General features: G+C 39.9%; 1 protein-coding gene across 3 annotated transcripts in view; it reads right to left on the bottom strand.

The window, feature by feature from the left end:
• LRBA (LPS responsive beige-like anchor protein) overlaps window positions 1–24,778 on the bottom strand; it is a 777,374-nt gene extending 752,596 nt beyond the window's left edge. Inside the window, exons 1-2 of one of the 3 annotated variants that reach the window (XM_055405330.2) lie at window positions 24,594–24,778; window positions 23,604–24,041 (exon numbers count right to left, since the gene is read on the bottom strand). In XM_055405330.2, coding sequence (XP_055261305.2) covers window positions 23,604–23,822 — 219 coding nt within the window. In that variant the 5' untranslated portion in view covers window positions 23,823–24,041; window positions 24,594–24,778. Of the gene's footprint in view, window positions 1–23,603; window positions 24,042–24,351; window positions 24,430–24,593 lie in introns of those variants that run through there. The other 2 variants (XM_055405331.2, XM_088827977.1) reach the window with 2 other exon arrangements.
• Between the last annotated feature and the right edge of the window lie 1,603 nt (window positions 24,779–26,381).

The following is a 26,381-nucleotide window of genomic DNA, read 5'->3' as shown; positions in this document are numbered from 1 at the left end:
ATTATGTGTGACTGGGTCACCTCTCTGTTCACCTGAAACTATTGCAATATTGTTAGTCAGCTATAAAAAGTTTAAAAAAAAGAAAGAAGGGGAGAGGGACCTCCCTGGTGGTTCGGTGTTTAGGACTTCCCTTCCAGTGCAGCAGGCACAGGTCTGATCCCTGCTTGGGAGTTAAGATCCCACACACCTTGCAGCCAAAAAACAAAATATTCTAACAAATTCAACAAAAGACTTTAAAAATCGTCCACATCAAAAAAAAAAAAAATAAATAAAATCTTAAAAAAAAAAAGGAGAGAACTTGTCAGCAAACAGAAATGAGAAATCAAAAAGCAATCATCTCAAGGATAGAGGTGGAAGGGAAAAATCAGTCTATTTTAAGTAATTGACTAAATTCACATCCCACAAGAGTTGAGTAAACAGTATTACCAATAAATTTTGGTGATTTTTAATTATTTTTCATTACATATGTTAAAACTGGTAGAGAACAATTTCAACCACAGAAATAGTTGAAGTATGATTCTTATTCTTATATCTTAATTCAAATTACAGACTAGTTACAAACTGGGAAAGGAGTAGATCAAGGCTGTATATTGTTCCCCTGCTTATTTAACTTCTATGCAGAGTACATCACATGAAATACTGAGGTGGATGAAGCACAACCTGGAATCAAGATTGCCAGAAGAACTATCAGTAACCTCAGATACACAGATGACACCACCCTTAAGGTAGCAAGTGAAGAGGAACTGAAGACCCTCTTGATGAACATGAAAGAGGAGAGTGAAAAAGTTGGCTTAAAATTCATCATTCAAAAAACTAAGATCATGGCAACCGGCCCCATCACTTCATGCCAAATAGATGCGGAAACATGGAAACAGTGACAGACTTTATTTTTTGGGCTCCAAAATCAGTGCAGATGGTGACTGCAGCCATGAAATTAAAAGACCCTTGCTCCCTGGAAGGATAGCTATGACCAACCTAGGCAGCACATTAAAAAGCAGAGACATTATTTTGCCAACAAAGGTCTGATTTTTCCAGGTGTCACATATGGATGTGAGAGGTGGACTATAAAGAAAGCTGAGCGCCGAAGAATTGATGCTTTTGAACTGTGGTGTTGGAGAAGACCCTTGAGAGTCCCTTGGACTGCAAGGATATCAAGCCAGTCAATCCTAAAGGAGATCAGTCCTGAATATTCATTGTAAGGACTGAAGTTGAAGCTCCAATACTCTGGCCATCTGATGTGAAGAGCTGACTCACTGAAAACGACCCTGACGCTGGGAAAGACTGAAGGCAGGAGGAGAAGGGGAGGGCAGAGGATGAGATGATTGGATGGCATCACAGACTCGATGGACAGGAGTTTGAGCAAGCTCCGGGAGTTGTTGACAGACAGGGAAGCCTGGTGTGCTGCAGTCCAAGGAGTCGCAAAGAGTTGACATGACTGAGCGACTGAAGTGAACTGAATTCAAATCACATTATCTTAAAAATGATTTGGCTTACAGTGATGCAGCTTAAGATGGACAGTAGCATAAACTGTAAGGCATTTGCCTGATCAAAGAAAATATTGTTATCCCATCTTGAATATGCCAGAAGCTATGCTATTAAATATTACAAGTTTTAAAAAATGAACCACAACAAAACATCACAACAAACTTATCAGAATGACTAAAATTAAAAACAATGACAAAACCAAGTGTTGTCAAGAATGGAAAACTAAAACTCAACATTACTGATAAGAAGGCAAAATAGTACAGCTGCTTTGGAAAACCGTTTGGCAATTTCTTATAAATTTATAATGCATTTATTCTATGAGCCAGCAAGTGTACTCTTAGTTACTTATCCAGGAAAAAGGAAAAGAAGTCCACACAGTCTTATACAAAAATGTTTGAAAAAAATAAATGTTTGGAGGCAGCTTTAGTCCTAATGGCCAATGGAAACCACGTGGTAACCCCACAAAACAAACTGTGGCGCATCCATACAAATGAATACAACTCAGCAGTAAGAAGGTACAAACGACTGACACACGCAAAAACATGAAAGCCTCAAATGCCATTCGCTAAGTATGAGAGGGCTTCCCTGGAGGCTAAGCGGTAAAGAAATCTGCCCGCCAATGCAGGAGATGGGGATTCAGTCCCTGGGTTGGGAAGATCTTCTGGAGAAGAAAATGGCAACCAACTTCTGTATTCTTGCCTGGAGAATTCCATGGACAGAGGAGCCTCGTGGGCTGTGCTCCACGGCATCACAAAGTCGGACACAACTTAGCGACTAAACAACAAGCATGAAAAGTTGTCACAAAAGGCTACCTACTGCATGACTTTAATTTGACACTCTGGAAAAGACAAAATGACAGGGACAGAAATTAGGTCAGTGTTTGCTGGACTGAGAATGGGCAGAACGACCTGCTGTAGTCAGGGGCATAAGAGACCTTTCTCGGGAGACAGAAATAATCTCAACTATGACGATGGTTACAGAATAACATACATCAAACTCTACATCTAAAAGCAACAAACTGTATTATATATATATCTTAATCAGTTCAGTTCAGTCGCTCAGTCGTGTCCGACTCTCCGCGACCCCATGAATCACAGCACGTGACTAAAAAAGAAGGTAATTAAGGTTATAATCTCTGCCTTCAAGCTCATGGTCTAGTGGCAGAACTATGTAAACATATAATGGAATTAAGTAAACGCTGTAAGTTACAAAAAAAATTCTGTGGTGGAATGGAAGGAGAACAGTGTCTCAGAGCTGGGCAGAGATTCTTAGAAAGATGGTATCTAAGTTATGTCTTAAGGTACAAGCATGGCATGACAGGCAGAGAAGGAAGAAAAGACGAAGTGGAGCGAGAGCTGAAAAAGCAGCACAGAGGCTGTAAAGACCTATCAGAGGGAGAAGACACAGTTCAGCGCGGCTTGAGAATGGCATACGAGCGAACCTGAGGAAAGAGGAAAGAGAGTGGAGGAGGAGCGGGGCCTCACAGACCACGCTGTGGAATGGCACGGCAGAGGGAAAGGACAGTTTTGAAAGCCTTCACGATAATCCTAGCAAGACACACCCGAACTTGGAATTAAGAGGTATTTGATGTCAGACCGATGAAGGAAGGAAAGTCAAGGTTAAGGTCAAGTTTCTGGTAAAGTGAAAATGACAGCATTAAAATGAGGACTGCAAAAGGAAATACAGGTTTGTTTGATAATCACAGGAGGGAATCATCAGGCTTCTGTTTTCCTATCTACTAATTAGTTTACTTGCATGCCTTCTCTAAATAAAATTGATTATTATAATTTACATGTTTAACAACTTTATAAAATAACTGTAGGAAATAAAGGCAACACAGAATAACCTCACCAGAATCTTCACAATGACTTAGGAGACAGCAGACTGACAATTATTTAAAAACTAAAAAAAAAATTGTTTTAATTAAAAGAAATGAAATTAGAAAAAGAAAATCTTATCAGATTTAAATATAGAAGTTCCCCTTTTTCCACGGTTTCACTTTCCACAGTTTCAGTTACCTTAGGTCAACCCCGGTCCAAAAATATTAAATGGAAAATTCCAGAAATAAACAACTCATAAGTTACATACCATTCTGAATAGAGTGATGAAATCTCAAGCCCTCTCACTCCATCCCACCCAGGACATGCATCATTTCTTTGTCCAGCATGTCCCACCACTTAGACTCTTAGCAGCCATCAAGGTTACCAGGTCAACTGTCAATTTAACTGTGCTTGGGTTTAAGTGACCTTTATTTCACTTCATAATGGCCCAAAGTGCAAGAGTAGTGATCCCGGCAATTTGGATATTCCAAAGAGAAGCCATAAAGCGCTTATTTTAGCAAAAAGTTGAAAATCCTCAACTTAATAAGGAAAGAAAAAAATCATATGCTGAGGTTGCTAAAACCTACGGTAAGAACGAATCTTCTATCCATGAAAGTGCAAAGAAGGAAGAAAAAGCTATGCTTGTGTTGCAATCAAACCTCAAACTGCAGAAGTTATGACCACACAGTACATTATTAGTGTTTCGTTAAGATGGAAAAGGCTTTAAACTTGTACAAGCAAAACTGGGAGATAGTGTAGATTCAGTTCCAGACCACCACAATAAAGTGAAAATTTCAATGAAGTGAGTCACAGGAAATTTTTGGTTTCTGCAGACAGAGAAGTTTTGTTTCTGTTGCTGTCCAGTCGCTCAGTCGTGTCTGATTCTCTGCAACCCCCTCAGTCACATCTCACTCTGCAACTGTAGCCCACCAGGCGCTTCCGTCCATTAAAAGTTATGTTTACAATATACCACAGTTTGTTAAATGCGCAACAGCATTATGTCTAAAAAAAAGAAATGAACACACCTTAATTTTAAAATACTTGATTGCTAAAACATGCCAAAACAACTTCAGTAGTAACATAAAAGATCACAGATCACATAAAAATGATGAAAAAGTTTGCAATATTGTGAAAATTACCAAAATATGACACAAAGACATGAACAGAGCAAATGCTATTTGAAAAATGCCAGTGACAGACTTGCTCAATAGGTTGCCACAAACCTTCAGTTTCTAAAAAATTCAGTACCTATGAAGTGCACCAGAACGAGATCTGCCTGTAACAAGATATTTTGAGAGGAAAAGAGAGAACAACATTCACATAACATTGATTACAGTACATTGTTATAATTGCTCTATTTTATTATGTTACTGCTGATGATCTCCTACTGTGTCTAATTTATAAATTAAAGCATATCACAGGTATGCATGTGTAGAAAAAAAAAATGTATACAGGATTTGGTACTATCTAGTTTCAGGTATCCACTGGGGTCTTAGAAAGTAATCCTTAAAGTAAGGGGAGACCACTGCACTGCACAAGCTTCCCAAGTTACCTATTAGGGTCCAAACTTCTATCTAAATATCAATTATTTGAAATCCAGAATGCATTTTCCCAAAGAAACAATGGGATACAAAGTAGAGCTGAACTCTAGAATTATACCAGTGTCATACAAACCAGCTAAAGAAGCAACATCACTACCACCACCAAAGAACAGTGGTCAGAACAGGTTAATCTGAAGCTAAACTGCCTGGGTTCAACTTCGACTTCCTCTGCTATTTACTGTGTGACCTTGGAAAACTTACTTAACTCTGCAAACCTAAGACTCCTCACATCTTTATTTTTTGTTTTTTTTTCTTTATTTTTTATTGGAGGCTAATTATTTTACAATATTATATTGGTTGGTTTTGCCATACATTGACATGAATCCTCACATCTTTAAAATAGAGATGATAATATCACCTACCTCACAGAGTTACAATGAGGATTAAAAGAGAAAATCCACTTAAAGCATTAAGAACACTTATTCCATGGAATTCTCTAGGCAAGAACACTGGAGCAGGTTGCCATTTCCATCTCCAAAGGAGCTTCCTGACCCAGGGATCAAACCCCAGACTCCTGCATTGCAAGCAGATTCTTTACCACCTGAGCCACCAGCAAAGCCCCTGTTTATTAATACTAAGAACCAAATATGTATCAGGCACTATTTTAAGCAATGACGATAACGTGGTAAACTTACAAATGGAGCTTATTTTCTAATATAAGCAAACACAAAATAAACAAATATCCAATGGAGATAAATGCTATAAAGATAAAGCAGGATACAGCAGAGGGAGTGACGATGAGGGCACCCAACTGGTAGCAGGTAAAGGAGCTCTAATAGAATAACGTCTAAACAGAGACCTTAAGGGAATGACGGGGAGAGGAAATGAGACCCATTTCTGGCAATACAGAAGACTTAGATGTCCAGAAACACACTCATTCAGAATTCCTTAAAATGCTGAAATGGTAAACAAAAAAAAAAAAAATTTTTTTTTTTTTTTCATGAATGGCTGAGCTAGAAAGGAACCAAGGAAAATATCTGGAGGGAAAAAACAACTAAGTCTCATTGAGCCCTGAGGCCAGTATCTACCCTGGGAGTACCCACCAATCTCTAGTGGTTGAGAAACTGGGTCTAAAGGGACTGCTAAGAGGGAGAAGGACAAAGAGCTTGGGGCCTAAACAAGACGGGGAATCTGAACAGCAACACTGTCAACTCATCCCAGGAACGGTGGGTAGAAGGAAAAAAAAGAGGTCTCCCTGCTCTCACTCCAAACTCATACAACCTGTGAGATCTAACAAAACTCACACTATTAAACTTAGTTTCAAGATATTCGGAGCTGAAGACACCGGAGCATGACAGAAGCAAACACCAACGCTACCAGGAGGAGCGCACTGTGAACCTACCTCAAACTACACACAGGTATACATCCACAAAACAATACACACAAGTAAACATCCACAAAACAATACACACAGGTAAACATCCACAAAACAATACACACAGGTAAACATCCACAAAACAATACACACAGGTGAACATCCACAAAACAATACACACAGGTGAACATCCACAAAACAATACACACAGGTGAACATCCACAAAACATACACACAGGTGAACATCCACAAAACATACACACAGGTGAACATCCACAAAACATACACACAGGTGAACATCCACAAAACAATACACACAGGTGAACATCCACAAAACAATACACACAGGTGAACATCCACAAAACAATACACACACAGGTGAACATCCACAAAACAATACACACAGGTGAACATCCACAAAACAATACACACAGGTGAACATCCACAAAACAATACACACAGGTGAACATCCACAAAACAATACACACAGGTGAACATCCACAAAACAATACACACAGGTGAACATCCACAAAACAATACACACAGGTGAACATCCACAAAACATACACACAGGTGAACATCCACAAAACAATACACACAGGTAAACATCCATAAAACATACACACAGGTCAACATCCACAAAACAATACACACAGGAAAACATCCATAAAACAGGCACTTGTTGCTTTTTTTAAATAATGAAGAAACAATTCCAAACACTGAAAAAAATAAAAATGATTAGATATACAGTACTAAAATATTAATGTCTAAGAAAATAAAGATATAAGACATATGACTAAGGAAAAGAAACTATCAAAAAATGAATATAAAAAAAATACAAGTTCAATATACAAAAATTATATATTTACATAATATATTGTTTGTTGATATATATAATTAGATAACTGAAAGGAGATCATTCTAGGCAGACAGAAAAACAATAGGAAAGGGACCAGAATGGACTAAACAGGACTAAACATAATGGACTAAACTATTCTACTAGAATAGTAGAATCTACTAAGTACTACTTAGTAGATCTCAAACCCACTCAATAAATACTAGCTATTATCTCATAGATGTAGATAATGGAAATAGTCATTCTGTCTTTCCCATTTTAGCATCACATATAGCAGCCAGAGCAAAGCTCCATAAAACTCCACCTAAGTTCAGAAAGGAATAAGAAAACACTGTTTTTCTATGAAGTGGGAAGACTCTTAAGCAGTCTCAGTGGTAAAAAAAAAAGAAAAGAAATCTAAGTCTGGTGTGAGTAAGGTAGAGAAGAAGGAAAATAGAAAAGAATCCCCAAGTGATTCAAAAGATAAGTATCAGAGACACTTAGGATCAACAGAGAAAAAAAAAAACGACTATTAAAATTGTCATTTCAAAGTAGCAGACTTTTCAAACTCAGGTATTAATAAAAATTAATAATTAGGACATCCTCTAAGTATTCAAAAATTTCATAAGTCAACATTACATTCCATAGTAATGAGAATTTAGAATAAATGAAACTCCCAAACACATGCCAAAATTTTTCATTTTAAATATTTGATTTAATGCTAAACTTTTTCCAAATCTTTTCAAGATACTAACAAGTAAAAAATTACTATTTTTCTTTTCTTTCATACTACTACCCTCAGAGTAAGGTACTATCTTAAAAAACCATGAACAAAGCACAATACAAATTAAGAATAATATTAATTAATCACAAATTAGATGTATGATTCCCTAAATATTAAAGAACTGGTCATTTCATCTATCTCCTGGTTATGAGAAGGAATAGAAAGAAAAATGATTGGTGGATATATACACCATTTGACACACAAGGAAACTAATGATCAAAGTCAAATGAAGTATGCACTGTTAAATCAAGGATAAAGTTTTAAGATAATTCATTTTCTCAAAGCTTATCATTCTTTTCAATGCTTCTGATTATCATAAACTAGTTTTTCAATAAACACAATTCTTGAGAAATTTGATTAACTGGCCATTTTCTACGACTTTACCAACCTAAATTAATAGTCACACAGTATAAGAGGGTATACAGGATTCAGGTTCAAACAACCTGTGTCCGAAAGAGAATGAAAAAACCACCGAATGATTTTGGAAGGGAAACCAAATGGTCAGATTTGCCCTCTAGATGAACACACCAGCAGTTGTGGAGAGTTTCTGAAAGGAGAAAACAACAGAGAAACAGGAACAGACAATTTTTGTAACTATACAGGCAAAAAATGATAAGTACCTGGACTAGGGCAGTGGTACCAGAGATGCAGAAGAGGGAAAGGATTATAGAAATACCCAGGATCCCAAAGACAAGTATTCATATTAATGACGCAAGGTTATTAAAGTTCAAATAACAGTCAATAAACTCTGTTCAAACAGAAAAAATTTGAAAAAACATTTCAAACTTAGTTCTAGTGGAAAATATCAAAACAGAAATGTATTGGTAAAACAAAAGTATATTAATAATTCATCCACATGACACTTCATTCCAGATAAGGTGATAATACAGTAAAAGAAGCAAATATCACATTGTATTTCACTTGCCTACTGGCATTAGATTATCCTCCTAGATGGCTTAGACAGGTAAAATAAAAGAACTCCTTGTGAAAAATATAGAACAGACAACATCATCCTCTCCTATCAATGTGATCAATGTGGTTAATATATAAAAATCACACAGATAATTAACGTTCTCAGAACATCAAAACACAGGAATAAGAGCAGGCTGTATTTGTGAAATATCAGAAAATAAATCTAAATGAATTGAAGGCTATAAGAACATTTGAAGAAATGGGGTACTTAAAGCATAAAGAACTTACACTTTAAGCTCCATAAAGATAAGGTCTATATTTGTCTTGTTCATTTTCTATTCCCAATACCATACCTGGCACACTATTTCTGCCCTATAAATATTCACTGAATGAATGAATGGATCAGTCCCACTGGAAATAGGTATTTACTTGTTTCACAAGAGTAGTGTCATATTATGAAATCATAAGTTAATCAAAATAGCAATATGTAAAAATGTTTCACAAAAAATCTTATTCAAGCTGATTCTTTGACTTTGATATCCTACTTGAAAATTTAAATCTAAACTCTAGTTATTTTCACACACTAATCTGTGGGGGAAAAAAAGAGAATAACCTGCCGTCTAAATTTGGTTACTTTATTCAGTAAATATACCATGGAAGCAAATCAACTTCCAGTAAAGATTATTTGAATACTAGAGGACCATTAATACATCTCCACAATAGGAAAGACAATAATCGGTATTCTCTCCTGTAACCGAATATAGGGCTTTCCAGGTGGCACAGTGGTCAAAAAAAAAAAAATCCCCAGGCAACACAGGAGACTCCAGAAAGGGGGATTCAATCCCTCAGTCTGGAAGATCCCCTGGAGTAGGAAATGGCAACCCACTCCAGTACTGTTGCCTGGAAAATTCCATGGAGAGAGGAGCCTGACAGCCTTCATCCATGGAGACACAAATAGTCAGATACAACAGAGCACATGGAGTAAGCACACACACACACCTAACTGATTAATAAAAGCATCATCCTTGCAAATACGGGCACAATAAAGGACAGAAATGGCAGGGACCTAAAAGAAGCAGAGATATTAAGAAGAGGTGGCAAGAATACACGGAAGAACTGTACAAAAAAGATCTTCCTGACCCAGATAACCACGATGGTGTGATCACTCACCTAGAGCCAGACATCATGGAATGCGAAGTCAAGTGAGCCTTAGGAAGCATCACTACAAACAAAGCTAGTGGAGATGATGGAATTCCAGTTGAGCTATTTCAAATCCTCAAAAATGATGCTGTGAAAGTGCTGCACTCAATATGCTAGCAAATTTGGAAAACTCAGCAGTGGCTACAGGGCTGGAAAAGGTCAGTTTTCATTTCAATCCCAAAGAAAGGCAATGCCAAAGAATGCTCAAACTACTGCACAATTGCACTCATCTCACACACTAGCAAAGAAATGCTCAAAAGTCTCCAAACCAGGCTTCAACAGTACGTGAACCGAGATCTTCCAGATATTCAAGCTGGATTAGAAAAGGCAAAGAAACCAGAGATCAAATTGCCAACATCCTTTGAATCATGGAAAAAGCAAGAGAGTTCCAGAAAAACATCTACTTCTGCTTTGTTGACTACGCCAAAGCCTCTGACTGTGTGGATCACAATAAACTGAGGAAAATTCTGAAAGAGTTGGGAATACCAGACCACCTGACCTGCCTCCTGAGAAACCTGTATGCAGGTCAGGAAGCAACAGTTAGAACTGGACATGAAACAATGGACAGATTCCAAATCAGGAAAGGAGTACATCAAGGCTGCATACTGTCACCCTGCTTATTTAACTTATATGCAGAGTACATCATGCAAAATGCCAGGCTGGATGAAGCACAAGCTGGAATCAAGACTGCCAGGAGAAATATCAATAACCTCAGATATACACATGACACCATAATTACAGCAGAAAGTGAAGAAGGACTAAACAGCCTCTTGATGAAGGTGAAAGAGGAGAGTGAAAAAGCTGGCTTAAAACTCAACATTCCGAAAACTAAGATCATGGCATCTGGTCCCACCACTTCATGGCAAATAGATGTGGAAACAATGGAAACAGTGACAGGCTTTATTTTGGGGGACTCCAAAATCACTGCAGATGGTGACTGCAGCCATGAAATTAAAAGATGCTTGCTCCTTGGAAGAAAAGCTATGACCAACCTAGACAGCATATTAAAAAACAGAGACATTACTTTGCCAACAAAGGTTCGTCTAGTCAAAGCTGTGGTTTTTCCAGTATTCATCTATAGATCTGAGAGTCAGACTACAAAGAAAGCTGAGCAGCGAAGAATTGATGCTTTTGAACTGCAGTGTTGGAGAAGACTCTTGAGAGTCCCTTGGACTGCAAGGAGATCCAACCAGTCCATCCTAAAGGAAATCAAGTCTGAATATTCACTGGAAGGACTGATGCTGAAGCTGAAACTCCAATACTTGGGCCACCTCATGCGAAGAACTGACTCTCTGGTAAAGACCCTGATGCTGGGAAAGATAGAAGGCAGGAGGAGAAGGGGACGACAGAGGATGAGATCGTTGAATGGCATCAAGACTCGATGGACATGAGTTTGACTAAACTCCGGGAGTTGGCGATGTACAGGGAAGCCTGGCGAGATGCAGTCTATGGGGTCACAAAGCGTCAGACACGACTGAGCAACTGAACTGAAATGAACTTCCTATTACGTGATCAATGTGGTCAGTATATAAAAGACAAAAAAGATGATTAAAAACTTCACTTATTTATAGATCACTATTCAAGGTCATTTCAATTTGCCCAGGCTTAACTAGCTAAATGTCTCTGCTTTTTAATATACTATCTAGTTTGGTCATAACTTTACTTCCAAGGAGTAAGCGTCTTTTAATTTCATGGCTGCAATCAGCATCTGCAGTGATTTTGGAGCCCAGAAAAATAAAGTCTGACACTGTTTCCACTGTTACCCCATCTATTTCCCATGAAGTGATGGGACCAGATGCCATGATCTTTGTTTTCTGAATGTTGAGCTTCAAGCCAACCTTTTCACTCTCCTCTTTCACTTTCATCAAGAGGCTTTTGAGTTCCTCTTCACTTTCTGTCATAAGAGTGGTGTCACCTGCATATCTGAGGTTATTGATATTTCTCCCAGCAATCTTGATTCCAGCTTGTGCTTCTTCCAGCCCAGCGTTCCTCATGATGTACTCTGCATAGAAGTTAAATAAGCAAGGTGACAATATACAGCCTTGACGTACTCCTTTTCCTATTTGGTACCAGTCTGTTGTTCCATGTCCAGTTCTGACTGTTGCTTCCTGACCTGCATACAGGTTTCTCAAGAGGCAGGTCAGGTGGTCTGGGATTCCCATCTCTTTCAGAATGTTCCAGAGTTTATTGTGATCCACAGAGTCAAAGGCTTTGGCATAGTCAATGAAGCAGAAATAGATGTTTTTCTGGAACTCTCTTGCTTTCTATATGATCCAGCGGATGTTGGCAATTTGATCTCTGGTTCCTCTGCCTTTTCTAAAACCTGCTTGAACATCTGGGAGTTCACGGTTCACATACTGCTGAAGCCTGGCTTGGAGAATTTTGAGCATGACGTCACTAGCCTGTGAGGTGAGTGCAACTGTACGGTAGTTTGAGCATTCTTTGGCATTGCCTTTCTTTGGGATTGGAATGAAGACTGACCTTTTCCAGTTCTGTGGCCACTGCTGAGTTTTCCAACCTAGATAGCATATTAAAAAGCAGAGACATCATTTTGTCAACAAAGGTCCGCTAGTCAAGGCTATGGTTTTTCCCGTGGTCATGTATGGATGTGAGAGTTGGACTGTGAAGAAAGTTGATCACCGAAGAATTGATGCTTTTGAACTGTGGTGCTGGAGAAGACTCTTGAGAGTCCCTTGGACTGCAAGGAGATCCAACCAGTCCATTCTGGAGGAGATCAATCCTGGGTGTTCATTGGAAGGACTGAGGGTGAAACTGAAACTCCAATACTTTGGCCACCTCATGCAACAAGTTGACTCACTGGAAAAGACTCTGATGCTCAGAGTGATTGGGGGCGGGAGGAGAAGGGGACTACAGAGAGTGAGATGGCTGGATGGCATCACCAACTCGATGGACATGAGTTTGAGTGAACTCCGGGAGTTGGTGATGGTCAGGGAGGCCTGGCGTGCTGTGATTCATGGCGTCACAAAGAGTCGGACACGACTGAGCGGCTGAACTGAACTAGCTAAATGTGGACTGTGAGAGTAAGACTCCAGTATTTTGCATTGTTGTTGTTCAGTCGCTGAGTCGTGTCCTACTCTTTTGTGACACCATGGACTGTAGCCCACTAGTCTCCTCTATCCATGGGATTTTCCAGGCAAGAATACTGGACTGGGTTGCCATGTCCTTCTCCAGGAGATCTTTCTGACCCTGGGATTGAACCTGTGTCTCCTACATCTCCTGTATTGTAGGGGGATTCTTTACTGCTAAGCCACCGTGAAGGTGCCTAACTATGAAGTCACTCAGTCATGTCTGATTCTTTGCGACCCCATGGACTGTAGCCCATCAGGCTCCTCCATTCATGGGATTTTTCCAGGCAAGTGTACTGGAGTGGGTTGCCATTTCCTTCTCCAGGGCATCTTCCCGACCCAGGGATCAAACCCAGGTCTCCCACATTGTGGGCAGATTCTTCCCATCTGAGCCACCAGGGAAGCAAACTATGTCATTAATTCCATTCAATTTTAATATCACATTCCTTAAAAACTCCCTTTTCCTAATACATAATTTAGATTTCAAGGGGAAAAACAAACAAACCCTAAATGCCACAAGTTAAAGCTTGACTATGTTAGGCATGTTTTCCAACCAGTCCATTCTAAAGATCAATCCTGGATGTTCATTGGAGGGACTGATGCTAAAGCTGAAACTGCAATACTTTGGCCACCTCATGCGACGAGTTGACTCACTGGAAAAGACTCTGATGCTGGGAGGGATTGGGGGCAGGAGGAGAAGGGGACGACAGAGAATGAGATGGCTGGATGGCATCACCGACTCTGTGGACATGAGTTTGAGTGTACTCCGGGAGTTGGTGATGGACAGGGAGGCCTGGCGTGCTATGATTCATGGGGTCGCGGAGAGTCGGACACAACTGAGCGACTGAACTGAACTGAAACAATCTGATTAAACAGACACTATTCAATTACTTGATTGAAAGATGCCTATTGAAAGATGAAAGTCACTATTTCACATTTAAGGTTCTTTGCAATTATACACTATATATGGCTTACTGTTTAGAGCTCAGGTTGTAGATTCCGTGAGTTTGAATCTCAGCAATATTACTTGCCCAGTGAGGTAAGCAAGCTACTTACTCTCTGCTTCATCACGGATAGAGTGAGTATTACAATAGCACAGTCCACTCTGCTATAACTTCTATCTTCGCTTTGAATCACCTCCTACAAGACTGTTAACCAGTAGAACATGCAGGTATAGTGTGGAAGTGATGCTGGTTCATATACAATTTCTTCCAAAAGAAAGAGAAATCCTTCACAATACAATAAAAATCTTAGAAAAACATGAAAAATTACAGAACTACTTTCCTCTAATGCAAATAGTGCTTGGTTTAATGATTACAAGAACTACAGTTGACCCTTGAACAATGTGAGGATTGGAGGGGGCCGACCTTCCATGCAGTTCAAAATCCACATATAACTTGAAGTCAGCCCTTCATATATGAGGTTCCTTTACACCCTTGGATTCAACCAACATGGACCGTGAAGTATTAGAGTATTTACTATTGAAAAAAGCCCACATATAACTGGATCCACACAGTTCAAACCCATGTTGTTTATGTGTCAACTGTACAAACACTTTTCCCACAATATTAAGTATCTGAAAATCTGTAAGTACAGACGAAGATTTGCAAAGACAATCCCCCCTGATTTAAAACAATGAATTCACGAAGAAAGCTATACTTTGGGTCAGATTTTCAGTAGTGATAAAAAATGCTATCTATTAATTTCACAATTGTATTATCTAAGAAAACAGGCTGATGACAATGTCAATAATAACTTTCTAATATCTTTATATAATTTTCTTTAATAATTAATATTCCTCCATTTTAGATACCAAAGAACCTCACTGGTGCCTACTCTGTTTCTAGAAAAGATATGATATCCCACTCGAAATTGATTAATTATCATATTACTATCAAGACTGACTTAAGTTTCACGTACTAACATCAAATCCACGCTTTCAAAAAAAAATGTGCTGTGCAAAAAGTTTTACATAGACATGTGTGTATTTATAAGCTCTAAGATGTAATGATTATTTTTATTAAAGATATTAAAGACCAAATATGATAAAGACTGGATTCAATTAGGTACTATATATAGAACTTGAGACAATATATTTATATTACTTTATGAGAAAAATATTTTCATTAGAAACAACAAAGCTAAATACTGCATCAGAAGCCATAGCTTTAAGAGATTTAGTGTAGCTTATAAATAAAAGTACTACACTAAAGTCATTATTCATGAACAAAGATCTTATTAGGCAGGGAGAAAATCTTTTTCAGTTCTCAAAATAGATTTATCTCTAACAAAACACAGTTAACTGAGACCTCAGTTTTTCATCTTTCTGTAAGAATCTATAGGGAAAATGCAGGCCCTCTCCTCTAAAACTAATTTTTATAGAACACAAATTACTTAGTCTGGTCAAGAGAAGTCTAAGAAGTAAACGCAAAAACCCAGGTGTGATAGAGACAACAAAACTCAGAGCAATAACACAAGATAGTCACATAACGTGGTATCTAATCTCTTAACCAAAGCAAGAATCCACTCTATAATATCCCCAACATGCAATCTTCTAAAATCTCCAACAACAAGAAATTCTCTGCTTCACAAAGCACATCTCAATCACATATTATTCTGGAACAAATCCAATTAGATCTTTTGAAGAATCAAAATAGATTTGCACATATCAAAAAAAAGTTTTAAAATCTCAAACTCCAAGTATTTTATGAAATTAGTCAATTAAAAACAATTTGTGTACTCTCAGCAGTGTTTTTCTTTGTACCATTTCGTTTTTTATTTCATATCTTTTCCCAACAGCTTTTAAGCCAAAGACTCACTGGAAATTTACTCAGAGGTAGGTGTCTGACTACACATTCTGTTAGGTGAGATCTAATGAAATAATACTAGAGTAAAAGGAAAAAACTACTTTAAGAGCAAGTTATAACACTTTTGAAAATAATGAAATTGCTCTTCTTAGGGGTAAACAGATACTGAGGTAAGTCAAAATTATATAATGAAAAATGCAAGCTGCTTGACAAGTATCATCATAAGAAACAGTCAGAAAATAATAAAAGAAATCAATCCTAAAGGAAATCAGTCCTGACTATTCATTGGAAGGACTGTTGCTGAAGCTGAAGCTTCAATACTATGGCCACCTGATGCGAAGGGCTGACTCACTGGAAAAGACCCTGATGCTGGGAAAGAGGGCAGGAGGAGAAGGGGACGACAGGATAAGATGGTTGGATGGCATCACTGATTCAATGGACATGGGTTTGATCAAATTCAGAGAAACTGTGAAGGACAGGGAAGCCTGCTGTGCTGCAGTCCACAGGATCAGAAAGAGTCGGACACGACAGAGCGACTGACAACAACAATAAAAGAAATATGCATTAAGGCTTTACCTGTTGCAGAAAAGAATAGAGACTAGACTTCCTAATGAATGTAAGTTATTTAATGAGGAGATTAAGACACTTCAATTTAACAAACACTTTTAAAGTACCAAGAAACACTGTGAGAAGTTCTGGAGGTACAAAGATAAACAATTCATTCTGTATCCAAAATAAGTACTATAAAACCAAATGTCCTCTGGACATTTTTCTTGCAAACACAGAAAAGCATTACAAATATTTTAAAGAAGCTATATATAAAAAGAGGTAACATATAATATAAAAATTAAATGTATTTGATTAGTTCAGCTAAGTCAGTATGAGAAACAAAACGCTTACTCAGTTTCCCTTTCTATGAAACAACAAAAAGACACTCTGACTTTTTCAGTTCCCAAATGATTTCCCAGTTCAGAATGGACCTGTTCAAAACAGAAACTAGACTGTATATCTGCAGGGGCCTAAGTTATAAATTTCATCATTTCTAAGAAATGATGTAAGTTATTAAACTATATAAGTGATAACTTATAAGCTATTAAATGATATGTTAGTAAATAATGATATGTTATTAAAATGTACCAGTACACCCATATCTCTTTTAATTTTCAACATTAATAGACAAGCTAACAATACCTACTCATGACCTATATAAATGTTCATATACTTGAAACTATTTATTCCTCTGCTGGAAATTTCAATGTACAAAGATGCCTACAGGAGCATTTCAATAGCAGCACCAAAATATATATATACACATATATATAATATATTCAAAAATAATTCATCTCCTCATATACAAAACATTGACAAAAGAAACGAAGATCTAAATAAATCAAAATACATTCCTTTTTTTTTTAACAGAAATTGACTGAGTTCATCCTACAACTCATATGGAAATACAAAGGACCTAAAATAGCCAACAATCTCAGAAAAGAAAAACAAAAAGGATATACAGCCCTATTTTTGAAAAACTTACTACAAGCTATAGTAATCAAGATGGTTCGGTACTAATGTAAAAACTGACGTTTAGAACAATGGAAAAAAATTAAGAGTTCAGATAAATCCTTACAGTTATGATCAACTGATTTTTGACAAAGATGCCAAGGTAATTTAATGGGAAAGGATCAACATTTTGATTCCACTTGTTCGACGTAGTATGAATAGAATGCAAGATTTCTAACTTTAAAAAACAAATATGCAACAAAGGTTTACCGTACAGCACAGGGAACTACAATGAACATCTTATAAAAACATACAATGGAAAATAATTTCAAAAATATATGTGCATATGTATAACTGAATCACACACAAAAGAATTCTACTTTTTGAAAATTAGTAATGTGTATCTTTTGGCCAGTTTTTCTAAATGTCCTATGGACATCTAATAAGAATGCATGAGATACAAAATTTTAAATACATTTGTGCAGGATATAAGATTAATATAAATTATTAAAAAATAAAACAGCCGTTTCACCAAATGGCAGTGAGATAAAAAGATGAATTTAGACCCTTATCTTATATTTCTTTTACATCATACAAAAATTAACTCAAAATAGATCATAGGGCTAAATATAAGAGCTAAAACTATAAAATGTCTTGAACACAGGATGTAAATATTCTAAAATTAGACTGTGGTAATGCTTGTAGAACTCTGGAAACTTACTAAAAATCACTGAACTATATACGCTTAAAACAAGTGAACTGTATTGTACATAAATTATACTTCAATAAAGATGTTTAAAATCAAGTCACCTCTAAAGAAACCACTTGCCAATAAGAAACCACCTGCCAATGCAGGAGACATAATAGACATGGGTTCAATCCCTGGCTTTCCCTGGAGAAGGTCATGGCAACCCACTCCAGGATTCTTGCCTGAAGAATCCCATGGACAGAGGGGCCTGGTGGGCTACAGTCCATAGGGTTGCAAAGAATCAGACACAAGTGAAGCAACTTGTGTCTTCCCGCACACAATCACACACACCTCTAAAAGTGACAATGACTATTAAATAAACCCCAAAATAAGAATGACACAGTTTACCACAAAGCCAATAGGCTAACAATGATTAAATACAAACAAAAACAAAATTGTAAGATGAGGTTGGAATATGATGATTTTAACTATTTAAAATTACAAATATTGTACTTAATGTGCCACACACTATTTTAAGTGTTTTAAGGGCTTCCCTGGCAGCTCAGTCAGAAAAGAAATTTACCTGCAGTGCAGGAGATTCAGGTTCGATCCCTGGGTCGGAAAGATCCCCTGAAGAAGGAAATGGCAAAGCACCCACCTATCCTTGCCTGGAAAATCCCACGGGCAGAGGAGCCTGGTGGGCTGCAGTTCATGGGGTCACAAACAGTCAAGCACAACTGACTGAATATTTACTCATTTAATTCTTGCTATAATATAGTTTCCCCATTGCAGAGCTGGGGGAACCAAGGCACAGAGAGTTTAAAAACACTTGCTCAAGATCACAACAGGGGTTAAGATAGCAATTTTTTTTTCTCTTTACACAAATATCTTTCACATTACTATTCAGTCACTCGGTCATGGTCCATTCTTTGATACCCCATGGACTTCAGCCTGCCTGGCTTCTCTGTGTATGGAATTCTCCAGCAAGAACACTGCAGTGGGTAGCCAGTCCCTTCTCCATGGGATCCTCCCAACCCAGGGAGCAAACCTGAGTCTCCTGCAATATAACCAGATTCTTTAGGTCTGAGCCACCAGGGAAACCCTGTTCTATTATTATGCATTTGTAAAGAAGAGTAACGGCCTATCCAGCATCCATTCACACTTTGAATGTTTTACCCAGATCTTCATTGGTGTATCCATCCCTCCCCAAACAGCCCAAATACTTTAGAGGAAATTGACTGGATCCTTAGGTAAAGCAGTTGGTCATGGTTTGCTTAAGCCAATCAGCACATTCCAATGGCCACGGGCACTGCTTCCGTGGTCCAATCAGGACTCTCGTTCGGAATGTTAGGAGAGGCGCTCTCTCCCAAGCGACCTGAACAAGAATACATAGGGCCCCAAGGACCAGGGGCAACCATCCTACCAGCATGAGGGGAACAGCAATGGATTAAAGCTGACATCACAGAAAGGGGAAGAGCAACAGAAAGGAACTGGTCTTTAATATTACTGTTACTATGTAACTTGCCCTACCTTTAGACTCCAGATATATGAGCCTATAAATCCTTTTTATTGTATTTAAACCAGTTTCAGTCTTCTCTTACAACATGAAGTACAAACTAATATGGAGAAGCCCATTAACAACCATGTTTCTATTAGAATAGATTACTCTTAACCCTTAAATTATCTCAGGTTTCAGGTATTAAGGAGGAAATAATTCTAGATATGCATATCAAAATAGAAACACAATGCATAATTACCTTTCTAATAAAGGTTCAGATAAAAGCTTGAAAAGAAACTGCCTGCAATTTCATGTGTCCCACAAAGTATTTTTTAATATTTTAATTTTATATTTTAAATGTTTTTCAATCTAGATCTCCAGTTCTTCTTGAAAAATCAAAAGGGTCACACATCACTGGGCTCATGTTACTGCAGGACAACAATCAGCTAAAATGGAACAGTAGCTGCCCCACAAGTATACTCTTCGCACAGAGTCAGTACAAATGAAGCCTCTGTAGGATCTGCCCAGCTACTGTATGTATCAAGGGTTTGCAGCTTTAGTATTTTGCAGAACCTGTATCAAATGCCACATAATGAGTAATAAAGAACTATATTCCACCTTCTAAGCTTTAATTTTTTTTTTTTGGCCACACTCACCACACAGTTTGCAGGACCTTAGTTCACTGACCAGTGATTGAACCCAAGTCATGGCAAGAAAGTGCTGAGTCCTAACCACTGAACTGCCTAGGAAATCCTGAAGCTTTAACATTTAAATAAAATGGTACAGTTAATTGTAAAGAAAAAAAATTCATGAAAATGTGTATTTGTCACCAGCCCATGGAAAACATCGTTCTTGACTTCAATAGCATTGACTACCTATAAATACTTGGTGGAAGCCTTAAACTCAGCAGCAGGTTCCAGAAAAATGCCAAAACATTAATTATTCTGGGTCCAAAAGTTTGACAAATTACTTTAGTATACAGACGGAGACAAAAAATGTTTTTAAATTGTGACAAGAAAAACGTAAAACCACAAGTTTGAAACACTTGAATACACAGGTGTACTATTAATCAAAACTTACCTACAAAAGATTCGCAAAAGAAATTTAAAAAAGGGTGGCAAATTTCAAAGAAATTTTTAATAGTGTAAGGTCAAGCTACATTAGCAAAGTTGGGGACAACACTCTGTAAAGACCTCGAGAGTTATATAGCTCTACCACCTCTGTGGACAACTCTCATGGAAGGGAGGTTGTTTAATTTTAACAGTACAAACTTTATGGGTTAAAGTAACTAACATGTAATTAATTATAAAGAATGGGTAGAATATAACCTATTTTAATAAAATGTCTGAAAAAAAGGAAAAAGTTACAAAAGTTACATAAACTTACTAACAAAAACTCCAGTGAAGGAAGGATAAATGAGGTGCGTGCATTGAGGATTCAGTGAGTCTGGCAACATGCTGATTCTTTAAGTTAGATCGAAGTTTCATGGGGCTTATATTGTTATATCTTATTACTTATACATTTTAGACATTCTGTTGTCTGCATCCTATTTTTCACAATTTAAAAATTTTTAATCCAACATACTGACTGTAAAAAAAAAAAAAGCTAATCATCAACCTTCTACATCTACATTCTGATTGAAAAAAGTGACTGAACCTGAAAATTTTTTTTACTTTTTAGGTCTTTTCTAAGCAGTTTTTTGAAAGCTATTTGAAGAAGAAGAAATGAAATGTGAACAAAGTTTCACTATTCACCTTTAGCACGACCAATGATTTTTCTGTCCTTAGGTTGGGGAAAGCTATGCCTATGCTCTAAATATATGTTCAGGAAAGCAAACAACTCTACATCAACTAAAGAAACAGATGTATTCCTAGAAGGGTCGTCATTCTAAGAATCACCAATCTGCTTCACCAGTCAGGCTCTCAGTTTCCTCATCTATAAAATAAGTTCCATGTGTTAAAGACTTGATGAGTAAAGAATTTAAAAACACTTGTAAAGCACCTGGCCTATTGCCTAGCGGGTACTAAACTGCAGTAACTCTTTTTTTTAATCACACCTATTATTAGTTAATACAACTTCCTTCTTTGAGTAGAACTGAGACACAAAGGCTGATAACTATCAATCAGAAAATATTTAAGTGTACCAGTCCTAACAACATTGAAATGGACCAGCTAACCAGATTCCTAACATTTTCAGTTTCCAAGATTTCCAAAAGACTGGCCAAGACCCCTAATACCCAGCGGGTAGGAGCATGAAGTCTTGTAAGGAAGAACAGAAGAAAAGAACTAACCTAATCCTCTCAGCAACTTTTTCTGCTGTACATGAGAAGAGAATGGTGGTGACAAGGAGGTGTAACTGAACAGATTTTCCCCTCTCCTTTCACCCAGACACCTGTTGCCCCACAGACAGCTATGAAAGACTTAACCAATCACCTTAAAATCCATACCCAGGTCTAGAACTCTAGGCAGCATATAAACTATCACTACAGAATTTGCATTTTCCTTAATGATAAAATGCAAGTTACTCATGTTTGGTCATCCACCTCCACAGAGGACATTCAAACAGAGGAGTTGGAATCCTCCTCTGTCAGAGGAATGTGGTGTTTCACACACAATTAATGATGGACTATATCACTACCACAGATTTTTAACAACCAAGAAACATGAGGTTAGAAAAAGAAAAAAAAAAATCGAGAAGCAAAGTTTTCAAGTCTATCTTGAGATAAAGGAATATATCAATTTGCCATTTATCTTTCTCAGATTCACAAACTGTTAAAGTCCACATACACGCAAGACTCCCAAAACATTTTTAACTGTTGAAACTGGATAACAGACACCAGAGCTTATATACTGTTCTATTTTCGTGTACATCTCAATATTTCCACAATATACCTACTTTAAAGTGTATACGTGTATGTCTTTGCATGTAAACTCCCAACACAACAAACTACTAGAGAAATAATCTATTGTTCAAAATTTTCATATTCCATAGGTAAGTGAATTTCATCTAGCTACTTTCTCATTCTAGAAATTCTATCACAGGTAACCAGTCTATTAGTAAAGGTCTAGTGAAGGAAATAATTAACTGCCCTGAATAAAACAAGCCTAACCTGGAAAAAAAGAGGTAAAGGGGAAAGGGGCTAAACAGTTTTTCAACTACTGCACATTCATACTTGTTCCCTTCTATTACCTTGCAACACAGGTGAGCAGGTGGAAGAAGGGGAAATATCAAAGCCAAATCTATTGTACATTGACAGGAAACAGCTTGAAATAAAGAAATCTAAAAAGTCCCCATTAGAAATGAAAACTATTTCTATGACCACAGGAAAAGGGAAGTATGGCATATCCACCTTTTAAAAATAACATTCGTAGTTCATAGTAGTATAACCAGCAACTTCCAATGACCAAACATGCTCTGCTGATAGACATGAATTCACAAGAGAAATAAAGATCATACTACATCTGCTGCAATCCTCTTTTTAAACTGCCATTCAATTTTCAAAAGATGTAACCCGAAATTTTATTCCAAAATTTGACTTTTGTTCCTTATGTCTAAAAATAAAATTAATAGAAATTAAATATAAATGCTAACTTTGCAGCAAATTAATCTTTCATCAGCCCTGTGAACAAGAATTTTTTGTTCAAAATTTAAGGCAAAACATAACTTACTCAAAAAAGAGTAGGTAGAACTACCCTTTACATTATTTCTCAAGTCCAAAAAAAGGGCACAAGAACTTACTTAAAATGTCAAAGAGAAATGCACACTTAGATATACATCCGAAGGGGAGAAAAAAAAAATTATAGAACAAAACTCCTCCACAGGAGTCCTCCATAATACTTCCACAGTAACAATTATTTTCTTACCACCAAAGTGATCTGCTCACTTTCAGAAAACCTGGAGGGTGTAAGTTTACATAAGTCCCCTTAAGCTGAAAAATATCAGAAAGTGGTTAACTTAGGTCAGCAGAATTTTGTTTCTATCACCAACCTGAGTGAAGCACATGGCTTCAGTTCTAAGGTCTTGTTCTCCAACCCACTGAGAAGATACGCTGATAAAACAGAGATCTACTTACCAGGTTAAAGACAGTTTCTACAATATCCCTATTGGATACTTCTCCAACTTCAACCAAGCCCGTCAGCACGGCAAATTTCATTCTGATACCCCTGATGGGGAGTCCTGGCGTCAGGGACAAGGCACCCCGCTCGGCAGGGGCTTCTTCTCCTTTCCCTCCACCTCCGCCGTCATCACCTGTTGGTGGCGGGGATGGGACATTACTGTCTTCACTGGCCATGGCGAGTTCACGGGAAAAGACGGCCCGAAGTCCCGCCGGGACCCAGCGGCCGCGCGAGTAACAGGCACACGGCCGCCACGCAACACGGAAAGCGTCACTCTTCCGAGCTGCGGAGCAACCCCACGAGCAGTCGGCGTGGAAAGTCCTTGGCGTCGCCCTGCCGGTTCTGGAGAATGTTTGTCCAATCTCTCTCCCGGAGGCTGACAATAACGCCAAAGCCTATTGGAAGATGAGATCGATGTTACGGGGGCTCGGTTTTGCTGCAGGGCTTTCGGGGAGCGAGGGGAGTAGCTGCGGTCCGTCGGGTCAGTTCCTGCGGGCACCCCGCTTCCAGCCGCCCGAGGCGCGGGGCTCCGAGCGGGGCAGGAGCCGGAGGCCCGGGGCCAGGCTCCCTCCTCCCCCACAGCCTGGCGGGTTCCGGCGCGGGGCACCTCCCCACAGGTGCACGGACGGAGCGCTGCCGGCGGGAAGGGGCGCGGGAGCACAGGGGGGCGCAGAGCCGCCCTGGCGGCGGGCAGGGGCCCCTCACCCGGCGTCCGGGCCCGTCCGCGCCCCCCGCGAGGCGCAGGTGGCGGCGCAGATCCAGGGCAGGAAAGGGCGGGGGAAGGGGCGGCGAGGACTGCCGGCGCCCGGCCCAGGGGGAGGAGTGGCGCACCTCGCGGGCACCTGAGCGCCGCCGGGGCGGGGCGGGGCGCGGCGCGGCGGCCCGGAGGCGGGGGCGGCCCCGCGGCCGCGGCGAGCGGAGGCGGGAGCGGAGGGAGGCCGGCGCACCTGGCCGCAGCCTCGAGTTGCCCTAGTCCGCTCCCCGGGAGTCCGAGGCTGCACACAACTGCACGGCTTCCCGGCCTGCCCCGCCCCTGCGCTCAGCCTTTGCAGAGACAGCCGCTGCCGGCGCTGCGGGCGCGGCTGCCGAGGCCGCCGCGGGCGCTGAGGATGCTACTGCCGCAGCCCGCCCCGCCGCCGCGGCGCGGCCGTCCCTGAGCCCGCTGGGGCTGCTCCCCGCCGCCATGACAGCGCCTAGCGCGGCCGGGCGCGGCGTGCGCGTGCGCGGGGCGGCGGAGGCGGGGCGGGGAAGCGAGGGCGGCCCCGGGGCGGCGGGGCGGCGGAGGCGGCGCGGGGAAGCGAGGGCGGCCCCGGGGCGGCGGAGGCGGCCCCCTGGGCGGCGGGGCGCGAGCGCGCTCCGGGACCGCCCGTGAGGACGGGCGCCGCGCCACGCAGGTAGCTCCAGGTGCCTCCCTAGCCCGGGCAGAAACGGCCGTTCCTTTCAGGAGCCCACTCTTCCCCCGCCTCCCACTCCCTGGTCTGTGAAGGTGCCCAGGCGGCGATTCTTAGGCTCCTGTTGTTAGGTTACCGTAGGCTCTCCGCGCGCGGAGGGAACGCGCCCCTCGTTGCCAAGGTGTCTTCTTGGACTCGGAGGAGGGCACCTGAGGGACCGATGCGAGCCAGAGAGGCGGCAGCGCCGGAGCCAGCAAGCCTGCTGTCCTTGTCCAGGGGGAGCACGGAGTCCCCACCTCTGACAGCTTTCAGCTGCTGCCCGCCCGCCGCGCTCCGCAAAGACTCGGGAAGAGATTACCACTGGGATGCCCTGACAGCTGCCACCTTCCCCTCGGAAGGGAGTGTAGGGCGGGAAGATCATTTGCACGAGGAACGGGGACGATTCCTGGCAGCTGCCGCCCCACATTCTGAGGAAGGGAGGGTTCCTGAGACAGCTGCTCTAAACAGCGTGGAGGCGGGTTCATTCTGCCTGTAGATCTCTGAAGGGTGTTTTCCTCTTGGGATTTTCCAATGTGAAAGTTAGTTTCGCCTCATTCTCAGATTAAGAGATCAAGTACATTAGGATTAGAAACAACTCGGATCATCATCTATGTCCTTCCCCCCTGCTCCCCATTAACAGTGAAGTGTTCTTCCTGACGCATTAGTGAAAAACAAACACACGTTACAGAAGAAAGTGGATTTTCACCCTTAGGGTGCTTACTATTAGAAATCTTAAGGCCTTAAATATATATGTACTGTTTAAATACTAACAGTCAAAAGTGAAACAAAAGTGGTGTCAAAGTTAGGAAGTACTATGGAGGAGTCAGGAGAAAAATTATATTGGTTTGAGAGAGGAAATAGTTTCCTACAGAAAGGGTTATTTGAGATGGGCTTGAAAAATGAACTTGATTTCAACTATCACATGGAAATTTAGAAAGAAGGGGAGCAACGTGAGAAAAGACCAGAAGCACAGGAGTGTCTTCAGAAAAGTTTTAAAGATTAACACTTTTTTAAAATACTAAAGTGAATTCAGCTGTTCCACAGCTCATGGTTGCAAATGTCTGTTTTCTATAAGTGGGTTTAATATTCCAACGATGTTCTCATGATCTGAAATGATGACTTGTGCATGACCAGGTTAAGAGGCAGTATCAAGAACTTGCTATTCCTGAAAACTACTAACACCTCAGGTTTACATTTTAAATCCTTAAGTGAATAAGTCTGGAGGAGAAGTGGGTGTGCCAGAAGGACAGAGAGACAACTTTCACTTCATTGTTAACACCTGTGGAAGGAGGCAAGGCGGCGTTA

The sequence above is a fragment of the Moschus berezovskii genome, chromosome 19 (genome assembly GCF_049115385.1).
Source record: "Moschus berezovskii isolate FMDL1 chromosome 19, NW_MosBer_1.0, whole genome shotgun sequence".
Classification (NCBI taxonomy): domain Eukaryota; kingdom Metazoa; phylum Chordata; class Mammalia; order Artiodactyla; family Moschidae; genus Moschus; species Moschus berezovskii.
Note: the sequence above shows the minus strand (reverse complement) of the source record. Positions and strands in the feature narration are given on the sequence as shown.